Source organism: Procambarus clarkii, chromosome 35, assembly GCF_040958095.1.
Source record: "Procambarus clarkii isolate CNS0578487 chromosome 35, FALCON_Pclarkii_2.0, whole genome shotgun sequence".
Taxonomy (NCBI): Eukaryota; Metazoa; Arthropoda; class Malacostraca; order Decapoda; family Cambaridae; genus Procambarus; species Procambarus clarkii.
The window spans coordinates 10487595-10512526 of record NC_091184.1 but is presented as its reverse complement, the minus strand read 5'-3'; the positions used below and the strand labels follow the sequence as shown (position 1 = coordinate 10512526).

Below are 24932 nucleotides of genomic sequence, written 5' to 3'. Positions count from 1 at the left end.
TGCGTGAGCCGGGAGTGATTCTCCAGTACTCGGGCTGCATGTGCCTAGGGTTCCCTTCCCTAGGTGCCCTGTAAGTACTGCCCTTGGGGCCACCTTCCACAAGTTCCTTGGGTCCTGCCCCTGCTTGGCCGTTTACTGCTTGGTTTTCGGCCACTCTTTGTGTGCTCGAGTGTTCTGTCTCCCTTGTTCGCCTTAGGGTAGGGGGCAGTTTGCACTGGTAGGGGCGCAGGGTGCTGTGCAGCTTGTCTTTACCAATCATAGCGGCCGGCTCTGTTCCGCTTGGGTACGCTGTCCTCTTGCGGGGTTTTCTTTTTCTTTTTGTTTATCTACCTGGTGGGGAAGGGGGTCAGCCTTCGTTCTTGCCCCTTGTGTCCCTTGTGTTCTGAGTATTTTCTGGTGGTACCCCCTGCTAGGTCCCCGTGAGTTTACACGTCCCGGGGGTTCAGCTCTTAGAAAGTTGTTTGGTAGCTTTGGGTGCCGGTTAGCAGTACCCTGCCTGGGATTACCTGAGCGCGAGTCTCTTATAGTAAACGCTCGGGACCCTGGGAAGCCCCTGGGGGCGTGCGGGTCCGATGGATGTGACCCCAGAGTCCCCCCCTCGCTTCCAGCGAGTTTGAGGGTTGCTCTCGCCCTTTGTCTCTGGGTGACTCTGTTTTGCCTCCGTCTGCTGCCTGTGGGGTCGGTGACACCTTCGACCCGGAGTCCTGCGAGTTTGGTTGCTCGTTGTGGCTTGGTTACCCGGTTGTGCTAACGAAGCGGGTGCGGGCAGCAGGGGCATTGCACTTAAGCCTTGGTGGTGGCAACGTTCTCGTGGTTTCCTCCCCGGGAGCCCCGGGGCTGCCCCGTTGTAGTTCGTTTTGGGACTTGGGGGTGTTGGTTGCTTCGGTTCCATCCACGCCCCCTTGTCTTTCCCCTGGATCACCCTTCCTGCCTGCGTCCGGTTCCTTACCATCTGTAGGTTCGGGGCGGGGTTTTTGGTGGTGTTGAGACTCGGGCAGTCTCGGGGAATTCCCCTTCCGGGGTAGTGACGGGGGCATTTGAGCCTGTTCCTCCAGCCGTGTTGTATGAATCTGCCAGTGGGCTCCCTTCCTTAGTGTTTTCACGGCTGCCCCGGTTTTCTGGTACGGCCGGGGCTTTGGGGGAACGGCTCGGCCCCGGGGCCTGTCGTGTCGGTTCCCGGGGCTGGGGAGGGGCTGACTTGGGGGGCCTTGGCCCCGTTGGACCCCGTGGGATTTTTTATCCCCCTCTAGGCGGGGCTTGTGGTTACGCGGAGTGGGGTCTTTCCTCCCCACTCGCCGTGCATGCTGTTGGGCGTCGGCCCCTCCCCGGGCTCGGTTCCTTGGCCTTTGAGTCGGTTGGTTCCGTCCTGTGGGTGGATGTTTCCTCCCACCCCTTTTTGGGACGGTGTTTTTGTCATGTTTCCCCATTCGATGGGGTTCTGCGTGACTTCTGATCTCGGGTGCGCCTGCGTGTGCCTTCGGGACTAGTGTTGGCTTCTGTGTTCTCGAGGGTACGGGAAGGTTTTTCGCTACTTCACGCATTATTGGAACGTCTGTCGGCTCCTCTTCCTTGTCGCCCTGTTGGGCTACTTGTCGCCCTGTTGGGCTACTTGTCGCCCTGTTGGGCTACTTGTCGCCCTGTTGGGCTACTTGTCGCCCTGTTGGGCTACTTGTCGCCCTGTTGGGCTACTTGTCGCCCTGTTGGGCTACTTGTCGCCCTGTTGGGCTACTTGTCGCCCTGTTGGGCTGCGTGTCGCCCGGTTGGGCTGCGTGTCGCCCGGTTGGGCTGCTTGTCGCCCGGTTGGGCTGCTTGTCGCCCGGTTGGGCTGCTTGTCGCCCGGTTGGGTTCCTTTTTGCGCTCTTTGCTTCTTTGGCCGGTTTTATTGTTCCTGCTTCATCTTTTGGCTACTTTTCTCGTGCAGTAGTCCTGGCTGGCGTTTTCCCGCAGAGAGGGTGTGCAGTTCGGCCAGCGTGTTATGCGCATGCGCCGTGGAGTTTGTTTTGGTCTGGGCGGTGTTTCAGTGCTGGTGTTTTGCGCCCTTTTTGCTACAGTGCTTTGCCTCTCGTTCTTCTCCCTGGCTGCGGTATGTGCCCCTTCGCGCCGGGGGTGTCCTGGTTCCCAGTTGTGGGGAGGACACCGCGGTTTTCCCTGTGTCATGGGTGTGGACCGCCTCCTTCGCCTCTCCCTGCTCTCCTGCGGGTCCGGCGGGGTCCGGCTCTGGCGTCTTCACCTGGCGGTGCTCCCTGGTTCTTCTGGGCACGGTTGAGTCGTGTCAAGTTCGTGCCACCGTTCGCCAGGTGAGTTTCTGCGGTCTGGCGTCTTTTGGCCGGGCGCTGGATGCAGAGTTGTTTATATACCTGTCTTTATTTAGGTATATTTTTGTACGACTGAGACCGTTCGCACACCAGTGACTGTCCCTTTTTCAACCCTTCCTGTCCCCCTCATGTGCATGTCCAACCCATGCTGGAGTCATTCAGGGGACCCTCCTTTTTTAATGTTGTGAGGTGTGGGGGTTGTAGGGTTGGTTCTGTACTCACCTGGTAAGGCTCCTGGCTGTGCGTGCAGGTTTTGAGCTCTGGCTCTTGGGTCCCGCCTATCTGGTAGAACTTGCGGGATAGTACCAGTGGAGTGTAGTGGTGCTATTGGCACATTTGGGGAACACTGTATTACCATCAGAGGTCTGTGCTTGTTACACGACCTACTTGCAAGCATAAGCCTTCTTGCTGGTTCGTCCGTGGACTTCCAGGGCGCACTAGCCTGTTTTCGTATGGCAGTTCCGGCCCGTCCTGGTTGTGGGGGTATGTGGGCCGGTGGACTGCTCCTAGCAGCTGCCTGGTGGGCCACCCTCTGGCCGGTCTAGCCTGGCCTTGGGCCGGGCTTCAGGTGTAAAAGAGTACCTCATCCAGCAGGTATCGAGCGGGGTTTCTCCGCCGTCGGTCGCCTGGTGCAGGTTTCTGGGCCTGCAGGGTTTTGTTGTGTGTCCGTTGGCCCTGTCTGGGGTCTGCCTGCTCCGTTCTCTGCCTTTGCAGAAGGGAGTTGCTATTTACATGTTGCAGTGGTGCCTGTTGCTGCTGCTGCACGTGTGCATTGGTACCGTGTTTCACGGTGGCATGTCCTTGTTCCTGTGTCCGGTTGTGGAGTGGCACTTTGCTGCCGTTTTGTGCCTGGGGATTGCGTGGGTTTTTTTCTGTCCCTGCCTGATTGTCCACCCCTGGTGGTTCTCCTGGGGTTTTTGTGCTTCTGCTCTTTCTTCCTGCTTCCTCTGCAGCAGGGATGTTCTGCGTGTGTTCTTAGGCGTTGGTCAGCCTGTGTCCTGTGATGTGCTTCTTTGTCTCAGTCTATTGCAGTTGTTCGTACCCCTTGGTTCGGGTACTGTTCTGACGGCGACCCTTCCGCCTTCTTTGGTTTCCTAGCTTGCCCTGCCGGTTGTTTTTTTGGGGGGTCTTGCGATGTCTCGCGTCGGACCCGTCGTTTCTGAACTCCTTGCGGGCTTGCATGCTTTGGGGAGTTTTTCTGTTCGGCAGACGTTCCATCTCCTTGTGCCACCTGGGTTTCGGTGGTCGTGCACGAGATCTTCCCGCGGCTCCGCCTTTTTCCTGGGCTCGGAGGGGCCTTGTCGGGGCTGCTTATGTTCTGCCTTGCGGTCTCACCTCTGGTTGGTGGTCGGGTGGCTTCGTGGTAGGTGTCCCACCTGCGTGCTTCTCTTGGCGGCAGTATGGGGTATTTTGGCGGTCCTTCCTTTTCCTGTCCCTTCTTAGGTGGTTACTCTTGTTAGCTTGGTTTACTCTCGGCTTGGTTTTCTGGTGGGGGTTGGGGGCCGTCGTCTTGCCACATACTGTCGCCTCTTTTCGTGCAGCGCGGGCGGAGCCGCTTCAGCTTGCTTTCGGTCTTGGTGTTGCTTCTACACCGTTAGTCAGCTGTCTTGTGCGTCGTTTCACCTCCGGCCTGTTCGTGCGCCGCTTGCACCATCCTGGTCTCTGGTCAGCGTGCTCTGTCTTCTCCTCGGTTGGTAGTGCCCCTTCGGTTCCGGTGTGTTTTTTCGTCGGCTCTTTCCTTTGGGCCTTTGCCTCTGGGGGTCGCGTCGCTGAGTTTTCTTGCTCCTTCGGTTTTAGCGTTTTGGTTGTTTGGTGGCAGCAGTCTCCATCTTTTCTGGCGCGGGGTGGGGCTGCTGCATTCTGGAGGGGTCCAGGGTTTGTTGGTGCTTCGTTGGTCGGGCCGGGGGTGTGTCGTTTTTGTGTTCAGTGGCGGCCCTTCGCTGTTGTTTGCGTGCCACGGCGTTTGGGTCCGGAGCGCGTTTTGCGTTGATGCGGTTCTGTTCTTCCTGGTTCGTGGGTGATAGTGTCCCGGGTGGTCAGCCGTGTTCTTGCGGCTAAGCTGCCTGTGTTCTTCCCTCATGCCTGTGGCGTTTGTGGCTTCGCTGCTCTCGCTGCTGTCTGGGTGACGTGGCCTTGCGGTGTTTCGGGCATGGATTTTTGGTGTTCGTGCAGGGGCCTTGCTGCTCATGGTTCTCGTGTTGTTCCCGGGATTTTCGGGGCTGTGGCGCCTTGGGTTGGCGTTTGCTGCCGGTTGTCTCGCCTCTTTGAAGGGTGCGTGGTGTCCGCCTCCCGGTTCTGTCCCTTGACCTTCCTCTGTGTGTAGTTAGCTCCGGGGAGCCGACGGGGCTCCCCCCAGAACAGCAGCGTTGAATGTAATGAAACGCCATTTTCTGGGTGAGACCCGGAGGCTCCCCGGCAACCCTCCCTCCCTCCGGTCGGCGTTTTTCGTGTGTTTTGACATCCAGCCTCAGAACTGATGGGTGGATAGCCGGCATGGGAGGTCTGGGGCTCCCCCTTCCCCCTCCCGGGGAGGGGGGAGCTGCGCAGACAGCGGCGCGGTGACGTATGACATCATACTAGTTTCCTTGTTTTCTGTTGAAGAGTTCTATACACTAGTTCGGCTTTAGGTAGCAATTTTCACCAGAATAGGGGTTTGTTTTGGAATGCTTGCCTTTCTGGATGCTTGACCCGGTCAATGGCAGACATAGAATGCTTCCAACCACACGGGGGTTTCTATAGGCCATTGCACCCCTTGCCTCTCTGAGGGGGCCAGGTTCTGGCTCGTGGTCCCCGGTAGGCCCTAGAACTCCATACACATGACTGATGCCAAAGTCTGACATTAGCATATCAGCCGGTAAAGCTCCGGGGAGCCTCCGGGTCTCACCCAGAAAATGGCGTTTCATTACATTCAACGCTGGGTTTTTTAAAACAACGCTGTTTGTCTGTAATTGTCTGTAATAATTTGTAATTGTATTTGTGCTGCTTTTTCAGCCATGTTCCCCCTCTTTTATCTCTATTTTTATTTGTTCTCAACACATTTTATTCTTTATACCCATTAGTATTAAGCTTTAGTCATTAATGTTTTTCCTGCCCAAAATGCTTTGCGTAATAGTGGCTTTAGGCATTGTATGTACTAGCTCTATCTATTAATCCAACAAACTTTGTAAAATCTCTTGTATGTACCTTACCTAAATAAACGTTTATTTATTTATTTATTTATTTATTTATTATAAGTATCTACATTTGTGTTCACAATAGTGAACCACTAAGCTAGTATGGTGAGCAAAACAAGAGTAGCTGCCACATACTGACGCTACCTCGATTCCCTCCCTCCCTCACCAAAATTCCACCTCCCACAATACTACACACACTGCTAATTATCACCACAATCCTGGTCACTAAATCCTGTAAATGAATAATCGATCACACATTTATTTTGTAAAGGAATGTATGAAGTCGTTTGAAGATTCCTAGATGGACGAAATAATGCTGTGGTGCTGTGGCTAGCGCTGTGAACATCTTGAAGAGCATTGATTCACTGACATTTGAACATTGTACACAGTCATTATCACACTCAGGCTCTTCTGTAATACTATCATGGCTAAATAATACCAGTTACATATATATTTTGACATTATTCGGCGATGCTGTGGTCACAAGCTGAACAGCAGTGCTGTGAGCTCATGCTGCGTGCGCCAGCCTTGGTTGCTCACTCAATACTGAGGCTCTTACACCCAGGAATGTTGCCCACGATTTTTTTTTTAAATGGCATCTGTTTACAAAAGAGCCCTGAGGAAGCTGATGTGACCCCCATGTATCCGCGGGAGTTTTGAATCATACGCTATACCTATAAGATCCCTGAGGTGTGTTACGCACCACCCGTCGAGCGCCTACAAGCGCGTTGCGCAGTGCAGTGGTTAAGCATCTCGTCTTCCTCAGAGAGCAGAACTTCCATATCTGAATTCATAGCTCTTTTATAAAGCCTTTTGAGAGCATTGATAAGCCCTTAATCCATGGGCTGTATTACAGATGTAGTGTTTGGTGGTAAAGCCATACATGTTATTTTGCCATCAGGCGATGTTAATTTAGCAATGGGGTGAGCTGGGGCATTATCAGTCAACAGCATTACCTTTACCTCAGTAGGATGAATTCTACACTCTGAATTCTACATCTGCTGCTTTTTTTACTTCTTTACAAGTGATTCTGGAACCAATCTTCAAAAATAATCTGTGTGAACCAGGCATTTTTTGTGTTGTAGTAGATGACAGGTAATCTGTTCATGCAGTTTTTCAGTGCTCTGAGGTTGGCAGATTTCCCAACAATTGCGTACTTTGTTTGGTGACTGCCATCTGCGTTAGAGCACAATAATGCTGAAATTCTTTCCTTCTTTATCTTGCAACCAGGAATACTCTTCTCAAGCCTGAAGGCCAAAGTGTTTCTTTGAAGTCATTTCCAGTTAAAGCCTGTTACATCTGCATTGTACACTTAAAACCAGCTTAGATTATTAGATATCATGTGCTGAGAAAGTTTATGTTTATATGCATTAGCACTTCCAACATCTGCACTTAATGCATCGCCACAAATTTTCTTGTTAATGATGCCATACCTCTCTTTAAATCGACATACTTATTCAATGCTAGCCTTGAAATTGTCTATGTTTAACTTTACAGCAAGTCTTTCAGCTGCATTTCTAATAGAATCAACTGAAACAGCAATTCCTTTCGTACCATGCTGTGTAAACCATTTAAATACAGACGAGTCCAAATCCGTATACTTAGCAGGCCTCAATTTTTTCTGTTGCCTATTGTATCAGTTTGAGCAAAGAATTTCTTAATATTATCCTTCTGCTTTTTTATATCACAAACTGTAGCTTTACCGATGTTGAATTCTTGGGCGAGTCGAGTGACAGAGTATCCATGCTCTACTTTCTCTATCAAGTCAACTTTCTAATCAATTGACAAATATTTTCTCTTTTGTTTTATACCTTTAATACCATGAATGCTGCTCTGAGACATCTTGACAGATTAACCCTTCAATTGCGCATCGCATCATATGATGCTTTGACCGACTTGCAGTAAATTGCGCATCGCATCATGTGATGCTTTGGAGTACTACGCAAGATTTAAACGGCCTGCGGATACACGGGGTTCACCAGACCTTCATCAGGGCTCTTGTAAACAGACGCCATTTTTAAAAAAAATCGTGGGCCAAACTCCCGGGTGTTAGGGGCCTCAGTATTGAGTCAGCTACCAAGCCTGACGCACGCAGCATGAACTCACAACACTGCTGTTCAGCTTGTGACCACAGCATCGCCTAAAAATGCCATAATATACTTGTTCATGCTATTATGTAGCGATGATATTACAGAAGACCCCAGACAGTGATAAAACTGACCAGGGTTCTGATAATAGCAAGATTGTGGTGATATTTGGCGCTGTGCGCCATGGAGGGAGGAGTAATGCTGTGGGAGGGAGGATGGTGGCGTTGTCTTTTGAGTGTGTGTGGCCACCTTTTATTGACTGCACTCACCATACCAGCTTAGTGGTTCGCTATGACCACAAATGTAGATACTTATATGTAACGTGTGTATAGTGTGAGATAACAGCGAGAGTAGGAGGTTGGGAGCCGCCATTTTGGTGAGGGTGGAGCGTCGTCTGCAGGACTTATCATGTTGTTTACTGATGACCACGATGGTCTTTGGGCACCATACCAGTTTACTTGTACAAGTATGGTGAATAAAACTGGTAGATATTTATATATAATGTGTGTATATATAGCGTAATAACACCACACAGTATTGTTGTAGGAGAAATATTAGTGCGTCTGGCCTTGAGGGCGGCCGCCACCAGCTGACTGTGTGAGAAGCTATGTCTCTGTGACTTTATTCACCATACAAACTTAGATGTACAGTTATGGTGAACAAAACATGTAAATACTTATATATAACGTCTGTATATAAAAGCAAAAACAGTATGGTGGGTGGAGAATGGTGGCAAGTCAGGTGAGGTGAGGTGAGGGAGGGAGTGGCAGCCAGTGGCAGCCAGTCACTGCCTGCCACTGCCACTCAGCATACCAACTTAGTGGTTTGTCATGGTGAACAAAACATGCAGATACTTATATATAACCTGTGTATATAGTGTAATAACCGACAAAGTATTTGTTCACTGTTTGATGAACCTAATTGAGTCAACAATATGCACACCATATTTTTGAGTACAGCGATGATTCACTCATTTTATTATATAAATATATCACACTACACACTATTGAATAATATTACAGCAAAAAAACTACAAAAAATCAATCAGAGACATTGAAATAATTAGGTAATTATCTCTTTGTGGAAACTCTGGCCTGACAGCTGGCGATCAACAGACCGCCTGGGACGCACGCTCAGTCAGCGCCTGATTTTTGCCACACTTCCCCACCCTATAGTGGGCAATATATGCCACTTACAATTTTTTTATTATTTTTACCGTGATCAGTGAACACAAATTAACAGGTTAGGAAGAATAAATAATTTTTTTTTTTTTTTGGTATGCGCCTGTGGGTGTCAAATGGTATATAGCTATGCGCCTTTTAAGGGTTAAATGAGTTCAAACAGTAAAAATTGTTCAAATTTATCACGAAAATCCATCGCGCGTGAACCCGACGTTTTTACCCCAGGAAGAGGAGAAGCACATGGTGCCAGCCATCTCATCCAGGCCCAATGCGTTGACATGACCTGTGCTTATTTTATAGGCATACTCAAAATTTAATGTACATGTTACAAGTTATCAAATGACTGTTACAATTTGTTTTATTTAAAATATTATTCTAATAGGATTGTAGAACAGACAACTGTGCACATTATTTGTAAAAATGGTGAGAATTGGTCAGAAACGGAATTTTTTGAAGCTGACTCAAAGTTTTAGAGATAACTGAAGTTAAAGTTATCGACAATGAATAAGGTAGTTCTAATTCATTAATTTACTTATATATTTTAATAAACGTTGTTTGGCATTCGTACTCGAATATGTGAAAGTTGTAGGTCAATATGAGTTGGAATGATGTCAAGAAAAAATACCCCCCCCCCAAAAAAAAAAACGGCTAAATACTGTATAGGGAAAATTATAATGATTTAGGGGATAAAAATGTATATAGTGGCACCTCGATTAACGAGTTTAACCCTTTCTGGCACCGAGCTCGTTATTTTGAAACTCGTCTTTAGAAACAAATTTCCCCATATAAAATAAAGGAAATAAATTTAATCCGTTCCACTCACAAAAATATCCATACTTGTATGACATTTTATAATGTAAATATAATACTGCACATGTATTTATGAATGTTTTGTTGTACTATTTTCATGTTTACCTTATGAAGAGTCGTTGCTTGCTTGAATGAGACGATGGGGAGGTGGGAAGGAGGAGAGGGGTTATGGTGTGGAAGGAGAATCCACCTCTGAATCAGGGGGGCTCTCTCGGGAATTTCTCCCCACTGGGACCGGATTGTGGTTCACTATCACTGGCTCTTCTTTTCTCTACTTTTCCAAAGAACGTATCTATTGACAATTGCTCTAGTCTTTGTTTTAGGATGTTCCTAAAACGAGTCAGCAAATTATCATTAAACATGTTCACACACAAGGTTGTCACTGCTTTATCAGGGCAGCTTTTCCAAGAATGCGGTTACCTTTTCAAACATTCCCAACACTTCACTGATCTCACTGGAAGAGGCAGCATCCTCCCTTACCTCCTCATCCCCTTACTAATGGTGCAAATTGTTGATGAGGATCTGCCATACTCCCTTGTGAGATCAGCCACACAGACACCACGCTCATGCTTTGCTATAATTTCCTTCTTCAAATCCATAGTAATTGTGTGTTTCTTCCTCTTGACAAGACTATCTTTAACAAGCAGCTTCTTTGGCGACATCTTGCGTTACAAATTGTTGTCACAAAACCACAAAATACCGAAAGAAAAGCGCAAATAAATGCAGAGGGATGCTTGTCATGCGCGATACAACAACAACACTGGTGTCGGAGGCGTCCGAGAATTTGTGAGAACCCGCGAGACGCTAGGAAGCACCATGTGGTTTTGCTCGTTAATAGAGGTGAAGCTCGTCAATAGAGACAAATTTGCTGTGAGTGGCTCACTCGTTACTCAAAATGATCTTAGATACAGCCGCTCGTTAATCGAGGTGCTACTGTACTTTATAAAAGTGATAAAGCCCTGATCATCAAAACTGCCTAAAGAGACAAAGAAAATAGAATTTGAAATCTGTGAAAAACTCAGTCAAAAAAATTTCAAAGTCCCAAGTTCTGCCAGTTGTGACTGATTTATTGGGTGACCAATTTCATTCTATCTTGACATAGTTAGGGATGGGTATGCACTCTCCAGGATGTAGAGGTTACATCAAAATGAGATAATAAACAAAGGAGATAAAAAATATATATATTTTTTGGATATTGGTGACAGTAACAGATATTAACATTAGGCAATACATTTTTATGATATTTAACAAAATAGAGCATGATAACATACTCATTATTATTGGTATTATGATGTATTACTCAGCAATGCTATACAGGCACCAGCTGCATATCCACTTTGTGGACACTTCTTGCTACTATTCTTCTTCATTGTACATTGTTCAAGTGCTTGCATCCCTTTATTACTGCATTATCCCTCAGTTCCAGTTAATAGGAGCTGTTCTCCTTATCAACAAAATGTTCTCCTTTTTAAAAAAAAATTGTCTAAAATATATTTTTGAAAATATTAGGATGAAACTTGCATGACGCTTATGCCAATAAGTTGGAGATTTGTCTAACATTTAATATTAATTTTCACATAATTCAAATATTTTTGGCCCAGCCCCCATTTACAGCATTTACAGGTTAATGCACATGGTTTGTATTACGTAGGCTGTTAGAGAGGGAGGGGAGGCAGCCGAGAACCCGCCCATACCCCTTCCCCTTTCCTGCCCCACCCTCCTTACTCCTGTCCACCCTCCATACTCCTGTCCACCCTCTTTACTCCTGTCCACCCTCCTTACTCCTGCCCACCCTCCTTACTCCTGCCTACCCTCCTTACTCCTGCCTACCCTCCTTACTCCTGCCCACCCTCCTTACTCCTGCCCACCCTCCTTACTCCTGCCCACCCTCCTTACTCCTGCCCACCCTCCTTACTCCTGCCCACCCTCCATACTCCTGCCCACCCTCCATACTCCTGCCCACCCTCCTTACTCCTGCCCACCCTCCTTACTCCTGCCCACCCTCCTTACTCCTGCCCACCCTCCTTACTCCTACCCACCCTCCTTACTCCTACCCACCCTCCTTTCTCTGGCCTACCCTCCTTACTCCTGGCCACCCTCCTTACTTTTGCTCAAAGTACAATACCTAAAAAATATTATTAAATTTTTCAAAAAATTTACTATGTTTTGGTGGGAAAAATTTAGCCATAGAAACCTTAAATTTGTTTTATTTTGCCTAATAGGTAATACTGCTTCCATCTCTGCTCGGCTACCAAGGACGATAGCAAACACAACTTCTGCCCATTAATGATGGTAAGGACAATTTTATTCTTACTGTACTACCAGTGTGTGTGTGTGTGTATCATATTGTTATTAACTAGTGATGGTAAGTATATTTATTATGTTGTCATTAACTAGTGATGCTGAGTGTATTAACCCTTTAAGTGCGCAACTCATCATATGATGGGTTGAGTGACTTGCAGTAACTTGCGCTCCACATCATATGATGCATTGGAGTACCGCGCAAGATTTGAAAGGCCCGCGAGTAGAGGGGACTCCCATACGCTGCTTAGGGGTTATAGTAAACAGACACCATTTTGTAAAAAAAAATCCAGCTCGCGCTACCATCGCGTGGGAGGCATCAGTTACCCAGCAGCCACCATGTCGAGCGCACGGCCGAACGCTTATCGGGCGCGCACCACGCAATCACTCGCCCAAGAGCAAATAACCAGTGAATTATTTTCTGATGGTGAGGAAAGTGATTTTGATAACTAATATTGATAAAGACTACACACAATTGACCGATGATAGTAGCACTGACAGTGAAAATGAGATACAGCCGCCTCCCATGGCGAGGCCTATATGCTCACTAATACCACTTTGCCCAGTGTCTACTCCAATTCACCCTCGACCACACAGTTCATGTGCTTATTTAGAGTCTGAGGATATTTTCGGTGACGAGTCAGAGGAAGGTGACTCATTTTCTGGTTTTAGTGAAGTGGAATCAGAACATAGTGTTACTGGGCCTGGTGCCAGTACCAGTGGTGTTACTGGGCAAGAATTTGTCGCGTCAGCAGCGTCTCGCCCAGCCAAGCGCCACCGCATGGAACAACATGAGGCACCAAGAGTAGTGTAGTGATGGTGATGTTCACGTGCTTCCACCTTATGTGCACGTAGTGGCCGTACTGTGCGTAGATGGGCTTCAGCTCCTGGTCCACGGTGTACATCGCTTCCTCGCCGTCGTGCCCCTGTTGCGTCTCGCAGGACACCAGGTGTACTAGTGTGGAGTGATGGTGCTGGTTTTATTCCTCGAATTCCTGCCTTTGACAATAAAGATGGGATTACCGAGCTTTTCCCTGATAATGGAGAGGATATGAGTAAATTAGATTATTTTACAGCATTCTATGATGAGCCGCTCATGGAATATATTGTACACCAAACGAACCTTCATGCGGCTCATCTCATTAGAAGAGAGATAACAGAATTTTCACGATTGCAACATTGGAAAACCACCAATGTAGGTGAAATGTATGTGTTTTTAGCAATATGTATGTTGATGAAGCACTGTGTCAAACACGCTATCACAGATTACTGGAGCAAAGATCTGACTATTCCAACACCTTTCTTAGGGAAATATATATCCCGAGATAGGTTTCAGATACTCCTCAGGTATCTGCATTTTGCATGTAATGAGGACCGGGCAGAGGATGATAGACTTTGGCGAGTGAGACTATATGAATGAAGTGATTGATAAGTTCAGAGATTTTTACGTACCAGCACAGAAGCTGGTGATTGATAAATCCCTTGTGCTTTTCAAAGGATATGTTTCATTCAAGCAGTATATTCCCTCCAAACGAAACAGATTTGGATTGAAATTCTTTGTACTGTATGACTGTGAAACTGGATACGTGTTATACATGATTCTGTATTCAGCTAGCGATGTAGACATTCCCGGTAACAACGAACATGGTGTCTCGGGTAGTGTGGTGAAGTCACTGATGGCACCATGGACGAACAAGGGCCACATCTTATACACAGATAATTACTATACTAGTCTATTGCTAACTACGTTTTTGGTTGAAAATAGAACTGGATTGGTTGGCACAGTAAAGGCACGAAGGAGGGAAATGCCAGTGTTTGACGGTAGACTTGCAGTTGGTGAGTGCTAGCTACAGAAATGTGATCAAATACTCTCGGTTCGGTGGAAAGACAAGAGAGAAGTGAACATGCTGACAACCATTCATGAGGGTACAATGGTGAATAGTGGCAAGGTGAACTGTGTAACGAAAGAACCAGTATATAAGCCAGATTGTGTTCTTGACTATAATATCAACATGCGTTTGATTGATAAGGCTAACATGATGGTTGGCATGATCGAGTGTGTGCAGAAAACATTGAAATGGACGAAAAAAGTGTTTTTCCATCTTGTTGACATGAGCATGTTGAACTGCTATAATATGTATCTGGGGAAAACTGGACATAAACCTAGTTTCTATGCATTTGCTTTTACACTTGCAACACAGTTATTAGCAAAGTTTGGTCAAGATGTCCCTGGCATACAAAGACCAATCATGAACCCAGTGTTGCAGCATGCTGCAACACCCAGGCTTGCTCACATGGAGGCCTTTCAGCAACACAGACTAAAACATTTGCCACCAGCTGGAAAGCGTGCAATAGGCCAACGTGAATGCCTAGTATGTAAAAACAACAAAAAGGAGAGAACAGAAACGTAAAGTGGTGCAAACATCGTGTGAAGCGTGTGCAGTGCCATTGTGTGCTGTCGACTGCTTCAACGACTACCACTCTCTCCAAGATTTCTAAATGTGCAATAATAGTGCAAAAACCTGTACATAGTGCATGCTTGTGTGTACATATAATAATGAACATTGTGATTACATAATATAATGGCGTAATGGAAAACATTTGTGTGCACATGTGTATACTCGATGTATGTAACATTTATTGACAATGACTGTGATGTAACATTATGTGCAACACAATTAGTGACTAATATTGCTAATAAAATAGGCCTAGACACTGTAAATAATGACGCAAAAATAAATTTGTGGCAACTCTGGTTGCTTGAAGACCGCACGCGACGCCTCTGGGACACACCGTGCATGAGCGATCATGCAGGGTGTGATGTCATCGCCCATCTTGTCGGCTCAATTACGTCGTCTGTAAGTTCAATTTAATTTTTTTTTCCCGTGGTCAGGGAACACGACTTAACAGGTTAGGAAGAAAAAATAATTTTTTTTTTTTGGTATGCACCTGTGGGTAACAAATGCTAAATAGCCCGGAGCCACACAAGGGTTATTCTTGGTGTTTTCATTACCCAGTAATGGTGAGTGTATTCATCATATTGGCATTACCCAGTGATGTTGATTGTATTAGTCATGGTATTAATAACCAGTTTTGTTGAGTGTATTAACCCTCTGAAATGCATTAGCGCCTAATTTCGCTCAGTCAAGCGGTGCACATAACACCTTAACCACTGCACTGTGCCAAACGACAAATGCTTTTCGCCATTAACTGTCCCCACCGACAAAAGTTTTTTTTTTCGTACTCGGTCAAAACACGCTCGCGGTAGGTTGGATACAAAATGAACTCTTGGGACCTCCAGTGAGAGGCAGCTTTCTTTGAAAAAAATTCCCAGAATGTCCTAGGGCTGCTGGCTGGGTTAGTATTGAGTGAGTAACCATGGGGTGGTGCACGTGCCTCTGGCTCCCAAACACCTGTCCGACGCAGTGTTGAAAGATTGCTCTCTGTCGGTGAAATTCAGACCTTATAGCTTGAAGAACATAAGGGTCATGATATTGATGAAGCTAGGTCATGATATTGATGAAGCAATAAGGACCTAACACAAAGGTCGGATGCAAGTGATACCGCACCTATTAGGACGACACAGCGAGCGTATCCAGTTGTAGCTGTGAACGCCACCCATGCCCACCTATGCCATCTCCAATTTATATAGGTGATACATAGATGAATCATTTTCTGGGTTCAGTGATGATGCATCTGATACAAGTAGCATAGATGAACAGTGTTAGCGGTTTCCATGGTGGTGTTTTCCATAGATATTTTCAAGATTAGCTGAATCTCTTCCAGAATGGCTGAATCTCTTCCAGATTGACTGACACTTGCCATAAATGACTGAATCTTCCAGTCAGGGACCTTACAAAGCAGTATTTTCAAGACTACCTTACACATTACAAGCTTGGCTACATACCACTTACAAGTACTAAAGCCAAGGGTGTACATGAGTGCGTTATTTGCAAAGCACATAGAACAAAGAAACAGCGAAAATCTATGTACCTGGTGCAACGAGAGCGAAGTCGCGCTTTGTACCATGGACTACTTCATTGATTATTACTCACTTCTGAAGTACTGAGTGTGTAATACAGTGTGTTAGTGTGTAAATAGTGTGTGAAACTATACATATTGTAATCTTAGTGAATTTTTAGCAAGTAATATTGCAACAATAAACATTGTGGATACATTACTGACACACAGTATCACAGTTCCATGGAACATTATGAACGTTCTGTTGTATACATATTGTAAATAACAAAAATATGCATCATATACAATAAAAAAAACTAATAAAACCGCATTGAAAATACATAGAACAAATAATTAAAAATATATTTGTGGCAACTCACAATGCTTGAATGGCCTGCACACTTGCTTCTGGGAGTTTCTGGTACGGGCGACCAGCCATGATGACGTCACAGCGCACCTTGTCCACGTCCCCACAGCCAAAGTAAGTGGAATTTTGTATTTATTTTTACATAGACATGTTCAGGGTTAAAAAAAACATTTTTGGGGGAACACTTGATTTCATGTGCACGGGGAATGTCACAATAAACTCAGCGCATCACAGTGGTTAAGGCACTCGTAGATATATTGTAGGGTTCAAAACTTGGGTACAAGATGGATTCCTGAGGTGTTTGCCAGCTTGAAAAAAATTCCCAGCATTCCCCACGGTTGTGGGCAAGCTCATATTCAAGGTAGCAACCATTTTGTATGTATCCATATTGAGCTCCCAGTCTCTAGTTGGCCATGTTTTTGAGAAAACACTCTCTGATGTTGAAATACTGTACAGGGCTTATTCCTTGAAGATGAGCATGCCAGTGATTTTGATAACTCAAATCTGGAAAAAGACCTAAGACAGGTGTCTGATACTAGTGATACGGATATTGAAGTGAACGATGTGGAGAGTGTGTACAGTACACAGCTCTCACAGCCCTGCCATGCCGGCCTAGGTCATCACCATCAGTGGAACAACACAAATGAATTTTTGTATGTTCTACTGAACATTTAGTGCCAAATGCAATTTGTTCGGATTATCCGGGAATGCTTTAGAGTAGGGTTCGTTAGAGTGAGGATGCACTGTAATTGAATCACTAATATGCTCACAATACTTTTTGAGTATAGCGATGGATCACATTTTATTATATAAATATATCACACAACACACTATTGAATAATATTACTCAAAAAAAAAACAGAAAAAAATCAAAGACATTGAAATAATTAAGTAATAATATTTTTGTGGCAACTCCCGCCTGACAGCTCGGGTGGAGCTGACTGCCTCCGACGATTACTCTGTCAACGCCTCACGTTTGCCAGACTTCCTCGCCCTATTGTGGTCAAAATATGTCACAAATTATTTTCTATTTTTCCCATGATCAGGAAACACAAATGAACACTTTTATAAGACGTGTTGCAGGCTAAAATCGCAAGAGAGCAGCCCAAGGGTTAACAAAAATCAACTAATAATATCAGGGGTTTTGCGACCTGATGAGGGTATCGACATCATAAAACCAAAACACGCTGAGTCCCTGATGAAGGTAATGCCGTCATCAATTAATGCATTTTTAAAAATTCCATTTATTGTCCGAATATTATGGGACTGGTTTTAAATGTGCCCCTTTATATTGTGAACAGTTTGATAGCAAAATGAATGACGTAGCATGAAAATTGAGGTTAGAAAGCTGAAAAGAGTACAGTTCATCCTCACTAACGAACCCCGTTCTAGCGAATTCCCAGAAGATCCGAACAAATTGAATTAGGTACTAAATGTTCAGTGGAACATACAAATGTTTGATTAAGCGAGGATTGTTCATCCAAGCAGTCACCGAGACCGAGCGTCGGAGGTGGCTGTCATCAACTATGATTCGCCAAAGTGTAAACAGTTATACAGTGTTTTATTATGCTTACCCATTGTTTCTAGGAATAAATGGTTGAAGGATGATAAAATGGTGTCAAGGGGTCATTGGTGAGAGTTGTTGGCAGGGGGCAAGTGGTGTCAGTAGTTACGGTTTATTGTTAGGAGACAGGTGGTGGTGTAAGTTATTCTCATGGAAGGCAGGTTGTCAGTGGTGTAAGTTGTCAGGGAAGACAGGGTAATAGTGGTGTCAGGGGAGGCAGGTTGTGTCAGTGGTGTAAGTTGTCAGGGAAGACAGGGTAATAGTGGTGTCAGGGGAGGCAGGTTGTGTCAGTGGTGGAAGTTGTCAGGGAAGACAGGGTAATAGTGGTGTCAGGGGAGGCAGGTTGTGTCAGTGGTGTAAGTTGTCAGGGAAGCTGGAGTAATAGTGGTGTCAGGGGAGGCAGGTTGTGTCAGTGGTGTAAGTTGTCAGGGAAGCTGGAGTAATAGTGGTGTCAGGGGAGGCAGGTTGTGTCAGTGGGGGAAGTTGTCAGGGAAGCTGGAGTAATAGTGGTGTCAGGGGAGGCAGGTTGTGTCAGTGGTGGAAGTTGTCAGGGAAGATGGAGTAACAGTGGTGTCAGGGGAGGCTGGTTGTGTCAGTGGAGAGCTCTGGCCAGAGTTATCATGTAAATGGCAATACGTGGCTGGCGCCTCCATGCTCCACCTTGATAGTTCACTCACTGTCTGCTTTTCACCAAATTAGCTGAGAAAATTTTACCATTTCAGTGGTTTGTAATGCATCACTCTACCATATTCCGTAGTCAAAATGAAGAATTCATAATAAAGTGTGGGGTCAGTGGTGAGGGGATGTATTGGGGGGGGGGGAGGGAGGGAGGGGTAAGGAGGCGGCTAGCCTCTATGCAGTCAACATTGGGTCGAGTTTCGTCGAGGTCTGGGTTCAAGGCCTGGTCTGAGGTCTGGCCTGAGGCCTGGCCTGAGGTCTGGCCTGAGGCCTGGCCTGAGGCCTGGTCTGGCCCAAGGCCTGTCAGTCTGGCTGCCACCCTTCCCCCCCCACTCCTATACCGCCAACATGCTACAACCCCCCCCCCCCTCCTCCCCTCCCGCACCTGACTACCAGCGGCCGGCCCTGACCCTCCTTCCCCTACCACCGGCGGCCCGCCAACCACCCCTCCTCCAGTTTGTTGAGAAAATTATGTGATTTTGCTTTTTTGGATTCAATAATGCTCATATATGTAGAATTTTTAATCCAAATTGTTTGTAAGTGATTGTTCTATCATGTGCCATGTTCAAAATGATAAATACATAATAAATAGATTTTCTGTGATTTTTTGTTTTGTTGATAGTGGATGTAGGACCTTTGTTATTTTCACATGAAGGGGAGGGACAGCCTGGGGCTGACGGGTAGAACGAATTCCGCAGTGAAACGAATCGGCCTCGCCTCATATAACGCCTACGCCTCGTTCGAGTGAGGTCACACTGTATAAACATTTGAGTGTGGTTTGTGTGCTCACGGCCAATGCTCAGCCTTCGTTGCAGTGTGTGCCAGGTCGCTTGCCAGGCCAGCAAAAGAGTTAATCTTCCTTGGAGATTTCAATTTACCGAGTCTAAGATGGAGAATGGTAAACACAAATATCATAGCAGGGAATGACCCGGGAAATAACCAACCACAGGTCAGAGAACTTTTGAGATTCTGTGACAAATTCTCGCTCAATCAACAGATTACAGAACCAACTAGGAACGAAAACACACTAGACTTGTTTTCTAGTGTGTTTTTGTTGTTTTCTAGTTTTCTAGACTTGTTATCTAGTTCATCATTAGTTCACAAACAATGATGAACTAATCAGAGACATCACAATCTCAGATACTTCATACTCAGTCCATAAGCTCATTGAAGTGCGAACTAGCATAAATAACGGTAGTAGGTCTAAGAGACCCAACAAGCGAGAAGGAATATTCAATCAATTCAATTTTAACAATAAGAGGATCGACTGGGAAAAAATAAATGTAGACCTTGCAACCATTCAATGGGAGACGGTCTTAAGCGACAAAACTCCCACACAGGGAATAGCTCAACTGACAGCTGAAGCTTACAAGGTCTGCTTGAAGCACGTGCCTGTGAGGAGGGGCAGAAAGAGGACCACTCAAGAAAGAGAACGCAGACAACTGTACAGGAGAAGGAAAAAAATAACGGAAATGCTTCGGCAGACACAACTATCACAAGCAAGGAAAATAAGCCTAAGCAAGGAGATCGAAGAAATAGAACAAACGTTGAAGCGATCATATGAGTCTGAGGAAATGGAATTGGAACAGAAAGTTATACAAGAGATAAGGAAAAATCCGAAATATTTTTTCACATACGCAAAATCAAAATCAAAAACCTCTACCAGTATTGGACCATTAATTACAAATGAAGGTACGTACACAGAGGACAACAAAGAGATTAGTGAAATTCTAAGAAGCCAGTATGAGGCTATGTTTAGCACACCAATAAACAACATGAAAGTTGATGACCCAGACAGCTTCTTTATGAATGACATTCAAGCTGCAGATAATATAACGGATATTACCACAAACTTGGAAAACTTTGAAAGAGAAATTGACAATATGCCTATGCACTCAGCTCCTGGGCCTGACTCATGGAATTCAATATTCATAAAGAAATGTAAAGTACCAGTAGCGAGAGCACTCAGCGTAATTTGGAGAAAGAGCCTGGATACAGGGGAGATACCAGCAGCACTTAAATCTGCAGATATAGCTCCGTTGCACAAGGGGGGGAGTAAAGCCTTGGCAAAAAATTATAGGCCAGTTGCACTAACATCACACATAATAAAAGTGTTTAAAACGTCTGTATATAGGGTAATAACACCACAAACAGTATTGTTGGGGGTGAAACTTTAGTGCGTCTGACCTTGAATGTGTGAAGGAAGCAGCCGCCACCTGACTGTGTGTAGCGACGTCTCTTAGTGCCTGAACTAACTATATCAACTTAGTTGTACAGTTGTGGTGAACAAAACATGTAGATACTTACATATAACATTTGTATATAGTGAATAACAGCAAAAACAGTATTGTGGGAGGAGAATGTGGGTGAGGGAGGGAGGAAGTAGCAGCCAGAGGCGGGCTGCCACTGGTTGCCACTGCCACTCAGCATGCCAACTTAGTGGTTCATTATGGTGAACACGAATGTAGATATTTATATGTAACGTCTGTATATAGTGAATAAAAGCAAAAACAGTATGGTGGGAGGAGAATGTGGGGAGTGAGGTGTTGAGGGAGTGAGTGGCAGCAAGTGGCTGGCTGGTGTGTGGCGGTCACTCCTCGTTGCTTTTTGACTCATATTAGCACTTAATGGTACGTTATGGTGAACAGAACATGCAGATACTTATATATAACCTGTGTATATAGTGCAATAATCGACAAAGTATTTGTTCACTGTTTGATGAACATAATAATTGAATCAACAATATACACACCATATTTTTGAGTACAGCGATGATTCACTCATTTTATTATATAAATATATCACACTACACACTATTGAATAATATTACAGCAAAAATACTATGAAAAATCAATCAGAGACATTGAAATATTTAGGTAATTATCTCTTTATGGCAACTCCTGTCGGAAAATCCGACACCATTCATACAGACAGATAAGAGCTGTGTTGTATAAACAAGTTACCCATAGAAAACGTAACTTGTAGTGGAATTACCGTCTAAAGAAAACGGGATATCATCACCACATACTATTACATTCTCCACCTATTATGGTGGGAATTATTCTTAAATACATTAGTCTTTGGACTTTACCATCATAAAAACATCTTATATAAATTAACTTAATTATCAATATTAAAGTAGAGTAAATGTGACCCTTCTATCACCTTTGGAAATCTGGACAAAGTAGGCCAGGCGTGAGGGAGGAAGGGGCAGCCATTATTGTTATACGAGACCAGAGGCTCACACGGGAGCAAATTCGGCTCCTGTTAATTTTACTTGGACGTAGTGTTATGGATACCAAAGGTGTACCATCTGTCAACACGCTGTCAACAAATCAAGTTAAGTCTATCCGAAACCCGTTTATCATTCATTTATGGCCATTAATGTCAGGATATAGGGTGACCCGGTTAGATTACGTGGAAGCCTCAAACTAAAGGTAATTAAGCCAGGTCTTCAATGTTCCATGTACTGTTTTCTCTGATATACTTGTCATATATAGGTATCTGGCTTCACAGCTAGCGCACTTTTGACAGGTCAAGACGAGGATGCAAGATTTGTGCACCAGTTACTGGGGGATATGGAAGCTACCTCAAAGAGGATAATTTGGTGTCTACACCCTAGTTATACCTGGTGGACTAACCTGCTGTACTATAAGATAAGGAACCTCATCAATGTATGTAGTTATTTCTGTAATTTGATTGGCTACATACATATAAATATAAACCCCCCCTAATGTGTAGAGGATCGATTTGTGAGATTAAGAGATTATTGCAGAAATACAGTCCACTTATCATTATACAAATTGCTATCGAAGTATATAAATTAACGTAAATATAAATTCATATAAATTAAATAAATATAAATCTCACAGGTCGGTTCCCACATTATTTGGACCTTCGGAACCGGAATATTCGGTCCTTTGAACCCACATTTGGTCATCTTAGTACCGGATGAACCAGTTAACCAGTGGATTCATTAAATATACTAGTGCAGTGTTATTTAAACAAAGCCAGTCAAGACAGCGGCGTTGCCTCGTGGGAGCTCAGGAGCCTCCCTCAACTGAGTTCAGCTTCGTCAGCGGTTTCATGCACACCCACAGATATTTGGTGGCGTGTTATTTCGTGAAATGACAGCGCTAATATTAAAACCAGCCAAATTAGTGACTGTGTCGCGAGATTGTTCACGGATTTCGTGGTGTTACATTTCGCGAGAGATTATCTACGAATTTTGTGGACTTTATTTCGCGAGGTCACTAATAATATTTAATACTTCTAGATAATATTAGAAGTTTCATAGAGGCTAATTAAGAGGCTATTATCAATAATTGTGTATATTATTTCTCCAAAATAGAGAATTATTTAATATATATTGCACTAGTGATCACAGTATAATATTTACTAATTGCCAACCCACAACAGGGTAGGATATGACTAGTTGAACTATTATTGTTCATCCTAGTCCCATTATTACAATAGTCAGTTGTACTATATTGAACAACCTAACACCATTAATGAATGGTCCAGACCCTATTTTGGGTGTAATTTTTATCAACTCGAGTTGAGTTGTATATATAATAATTTACTTATGATCATTACACCTTTGAGTGATTAATTAGTGTCTCTACCATCCTAGGGTGATATAGAAGAGCTAACCTAAAGGTACTTCCAGTGACACTGGTTTATCACTCAAATCATTAGTGTGTATGATTGTATATATATAATGTGTATTAATTTTAAGTGCTAACCTCTAGTAGAGGTAGGATTATTGCCTAGTGAGTTCAGAATTTACCCTAGGCTACCATTAGTGTTTGTTCAGTATTATGAGCAGCCCAAGTACAAGTCCCACAAGGCTTCACCAACGAGCCAGTATGGATAATGCAGGGAGAATGAAAAGAACCCTTGCAGGTCTTAAAGGCCACTTAACAAGACAGATCAAGAAATGTGAAGATTTGTCACAACAATCAACAGTTGATTATGCTGACCTGGAAAGCTATTATCAAGCAGCTGCAGGTAAATTTGAGCAAATCAAATGCCAAATGGCTGTCCTTGTGGGGACAGACTACTACCATCAATTCATTGGTAGCCCTACTAAATATCAGGGTATAACCATGTTAAACTCTGCAGGAGGTAAATTACTCTCAGGCCCAGTATCAAGCCTGAGGAGACCTATGCCTGCAGATAAACAATACCAATAGAAATCTAAATTTGTCAGCTGATTATATTTCTCCAGTAGCAATATACTAAGGAGATTACAGCTGACTATACCAACAGAGGTTGATGTTAGTATCATCATTTAAAGCTGGAGATGAGTTCATGAGGCCTCAGTGGCAAATCAGTGAACAGTAGCCTAAAACAGCTACAAGTCACTGCGACCAATGTCACTGAACCCACTGCAGTCTCAGAACTATACTTTACTTTAATGATGAGCTATTCAATCTTCTGAATCAATTAACTAAATTAAACCCCAATAAATCTGATGACTGATTTGATACATTTATTATTTAATCAAGATGTATTCCATGGGCCTCAGTGTTTATATATCAGTGACCAGTTACCTGAACAAACTTCAAGTTATATCTAATGTCACTGATCTCACTGCAGTCCCTGAATCATACTTGACTGTAGTACTTGATCACATCCAGTCTTCTGGGTTAAATAATATGTAATTAGGCTTGAATATTAGCCTTTCAAGAGTTGACAGGGAAATGAAATCGCATTAGACTTCTAACCCCTGCAACTCTAGTACGGGACATCCGTCCTGTACGAACAGACACACAAATGTGTGATTACTAACTACTAACATCAAATTAATGTAATAATTCGAAGGAGGAGTATCGGTGTTCGTCTGTTCTAAATAGGACTTCGACCCGTGAGCAGCCCCCTGGGGAATTATGTCGGAAAATCCGACACCATTCATACAGACAGATAAGAGCTGTGTTGTATAAACAAGTTACCCATAGAAAACGTAACTTGTAGTGGAATTACCGTCTAAAGAAAACGGGATATCATCACCACATACTATTACATTCTCCACCTATTATGGTGGGAATTATTCTTAAATACATTAGTCTTTGGACTTTACCATCATAAAAACATCTTATATAAATTAACTTAATTATCAATATTAAAGTAGAGTAAATGTGACCCTTCTATCACCTTTGGAAATCTGGACAAAGTAGGCCAGGCGTGAGGGAGGAAGGGGCAGCCATTATTGTTATACGAGACCAGAGGCTCACACGGGAGCAAATTCGGCTCCTGTTAATTTTACTTGGACGTAGTGTTATGGATACCAAAGGTGTACCATCTGTCAACACGCTGTCAACAAATCAAGTTAAGTCTATCCGAAACCCGTTTATCATTCATTTATGGCCATTAATGTCAGGATATAGGGTGACCCGGTTAGATTACGTGGAAGCCTCAAACTAAAGGTAATTAAGCCAGGTCTTCAATGTTCCATGTACTGTTTTCTCTGATATACTTGTCATATATAGGTATC

At 44.4% G+C, this 24932-nt stretch overlaps 1 protein-coding gene across 1 annotated transcript in view; it reads left to right on the top strand.

Annotated features, from left to right (window-relative positions):
• The window catches only part of LOC138371355 (tripartite motif-containing protein 59-like), a 54620-nt gene that overhangs the window by 17742 nt on the left and 11946 nt on the right, over positions 1-24932 (top strand). The window contains exon 2 of the mRNA XM_069336141.1: positions 11789-11858. Within this exon, the coding sequence (XP_069192242.1) occupies positions 11853-11858 (6 nt within the window). The 5' untranslated portion in view covers positions 11789-11852. The remainder of the gene's footprint in view (positions 1-11788; positions 11859-24932) is intronic.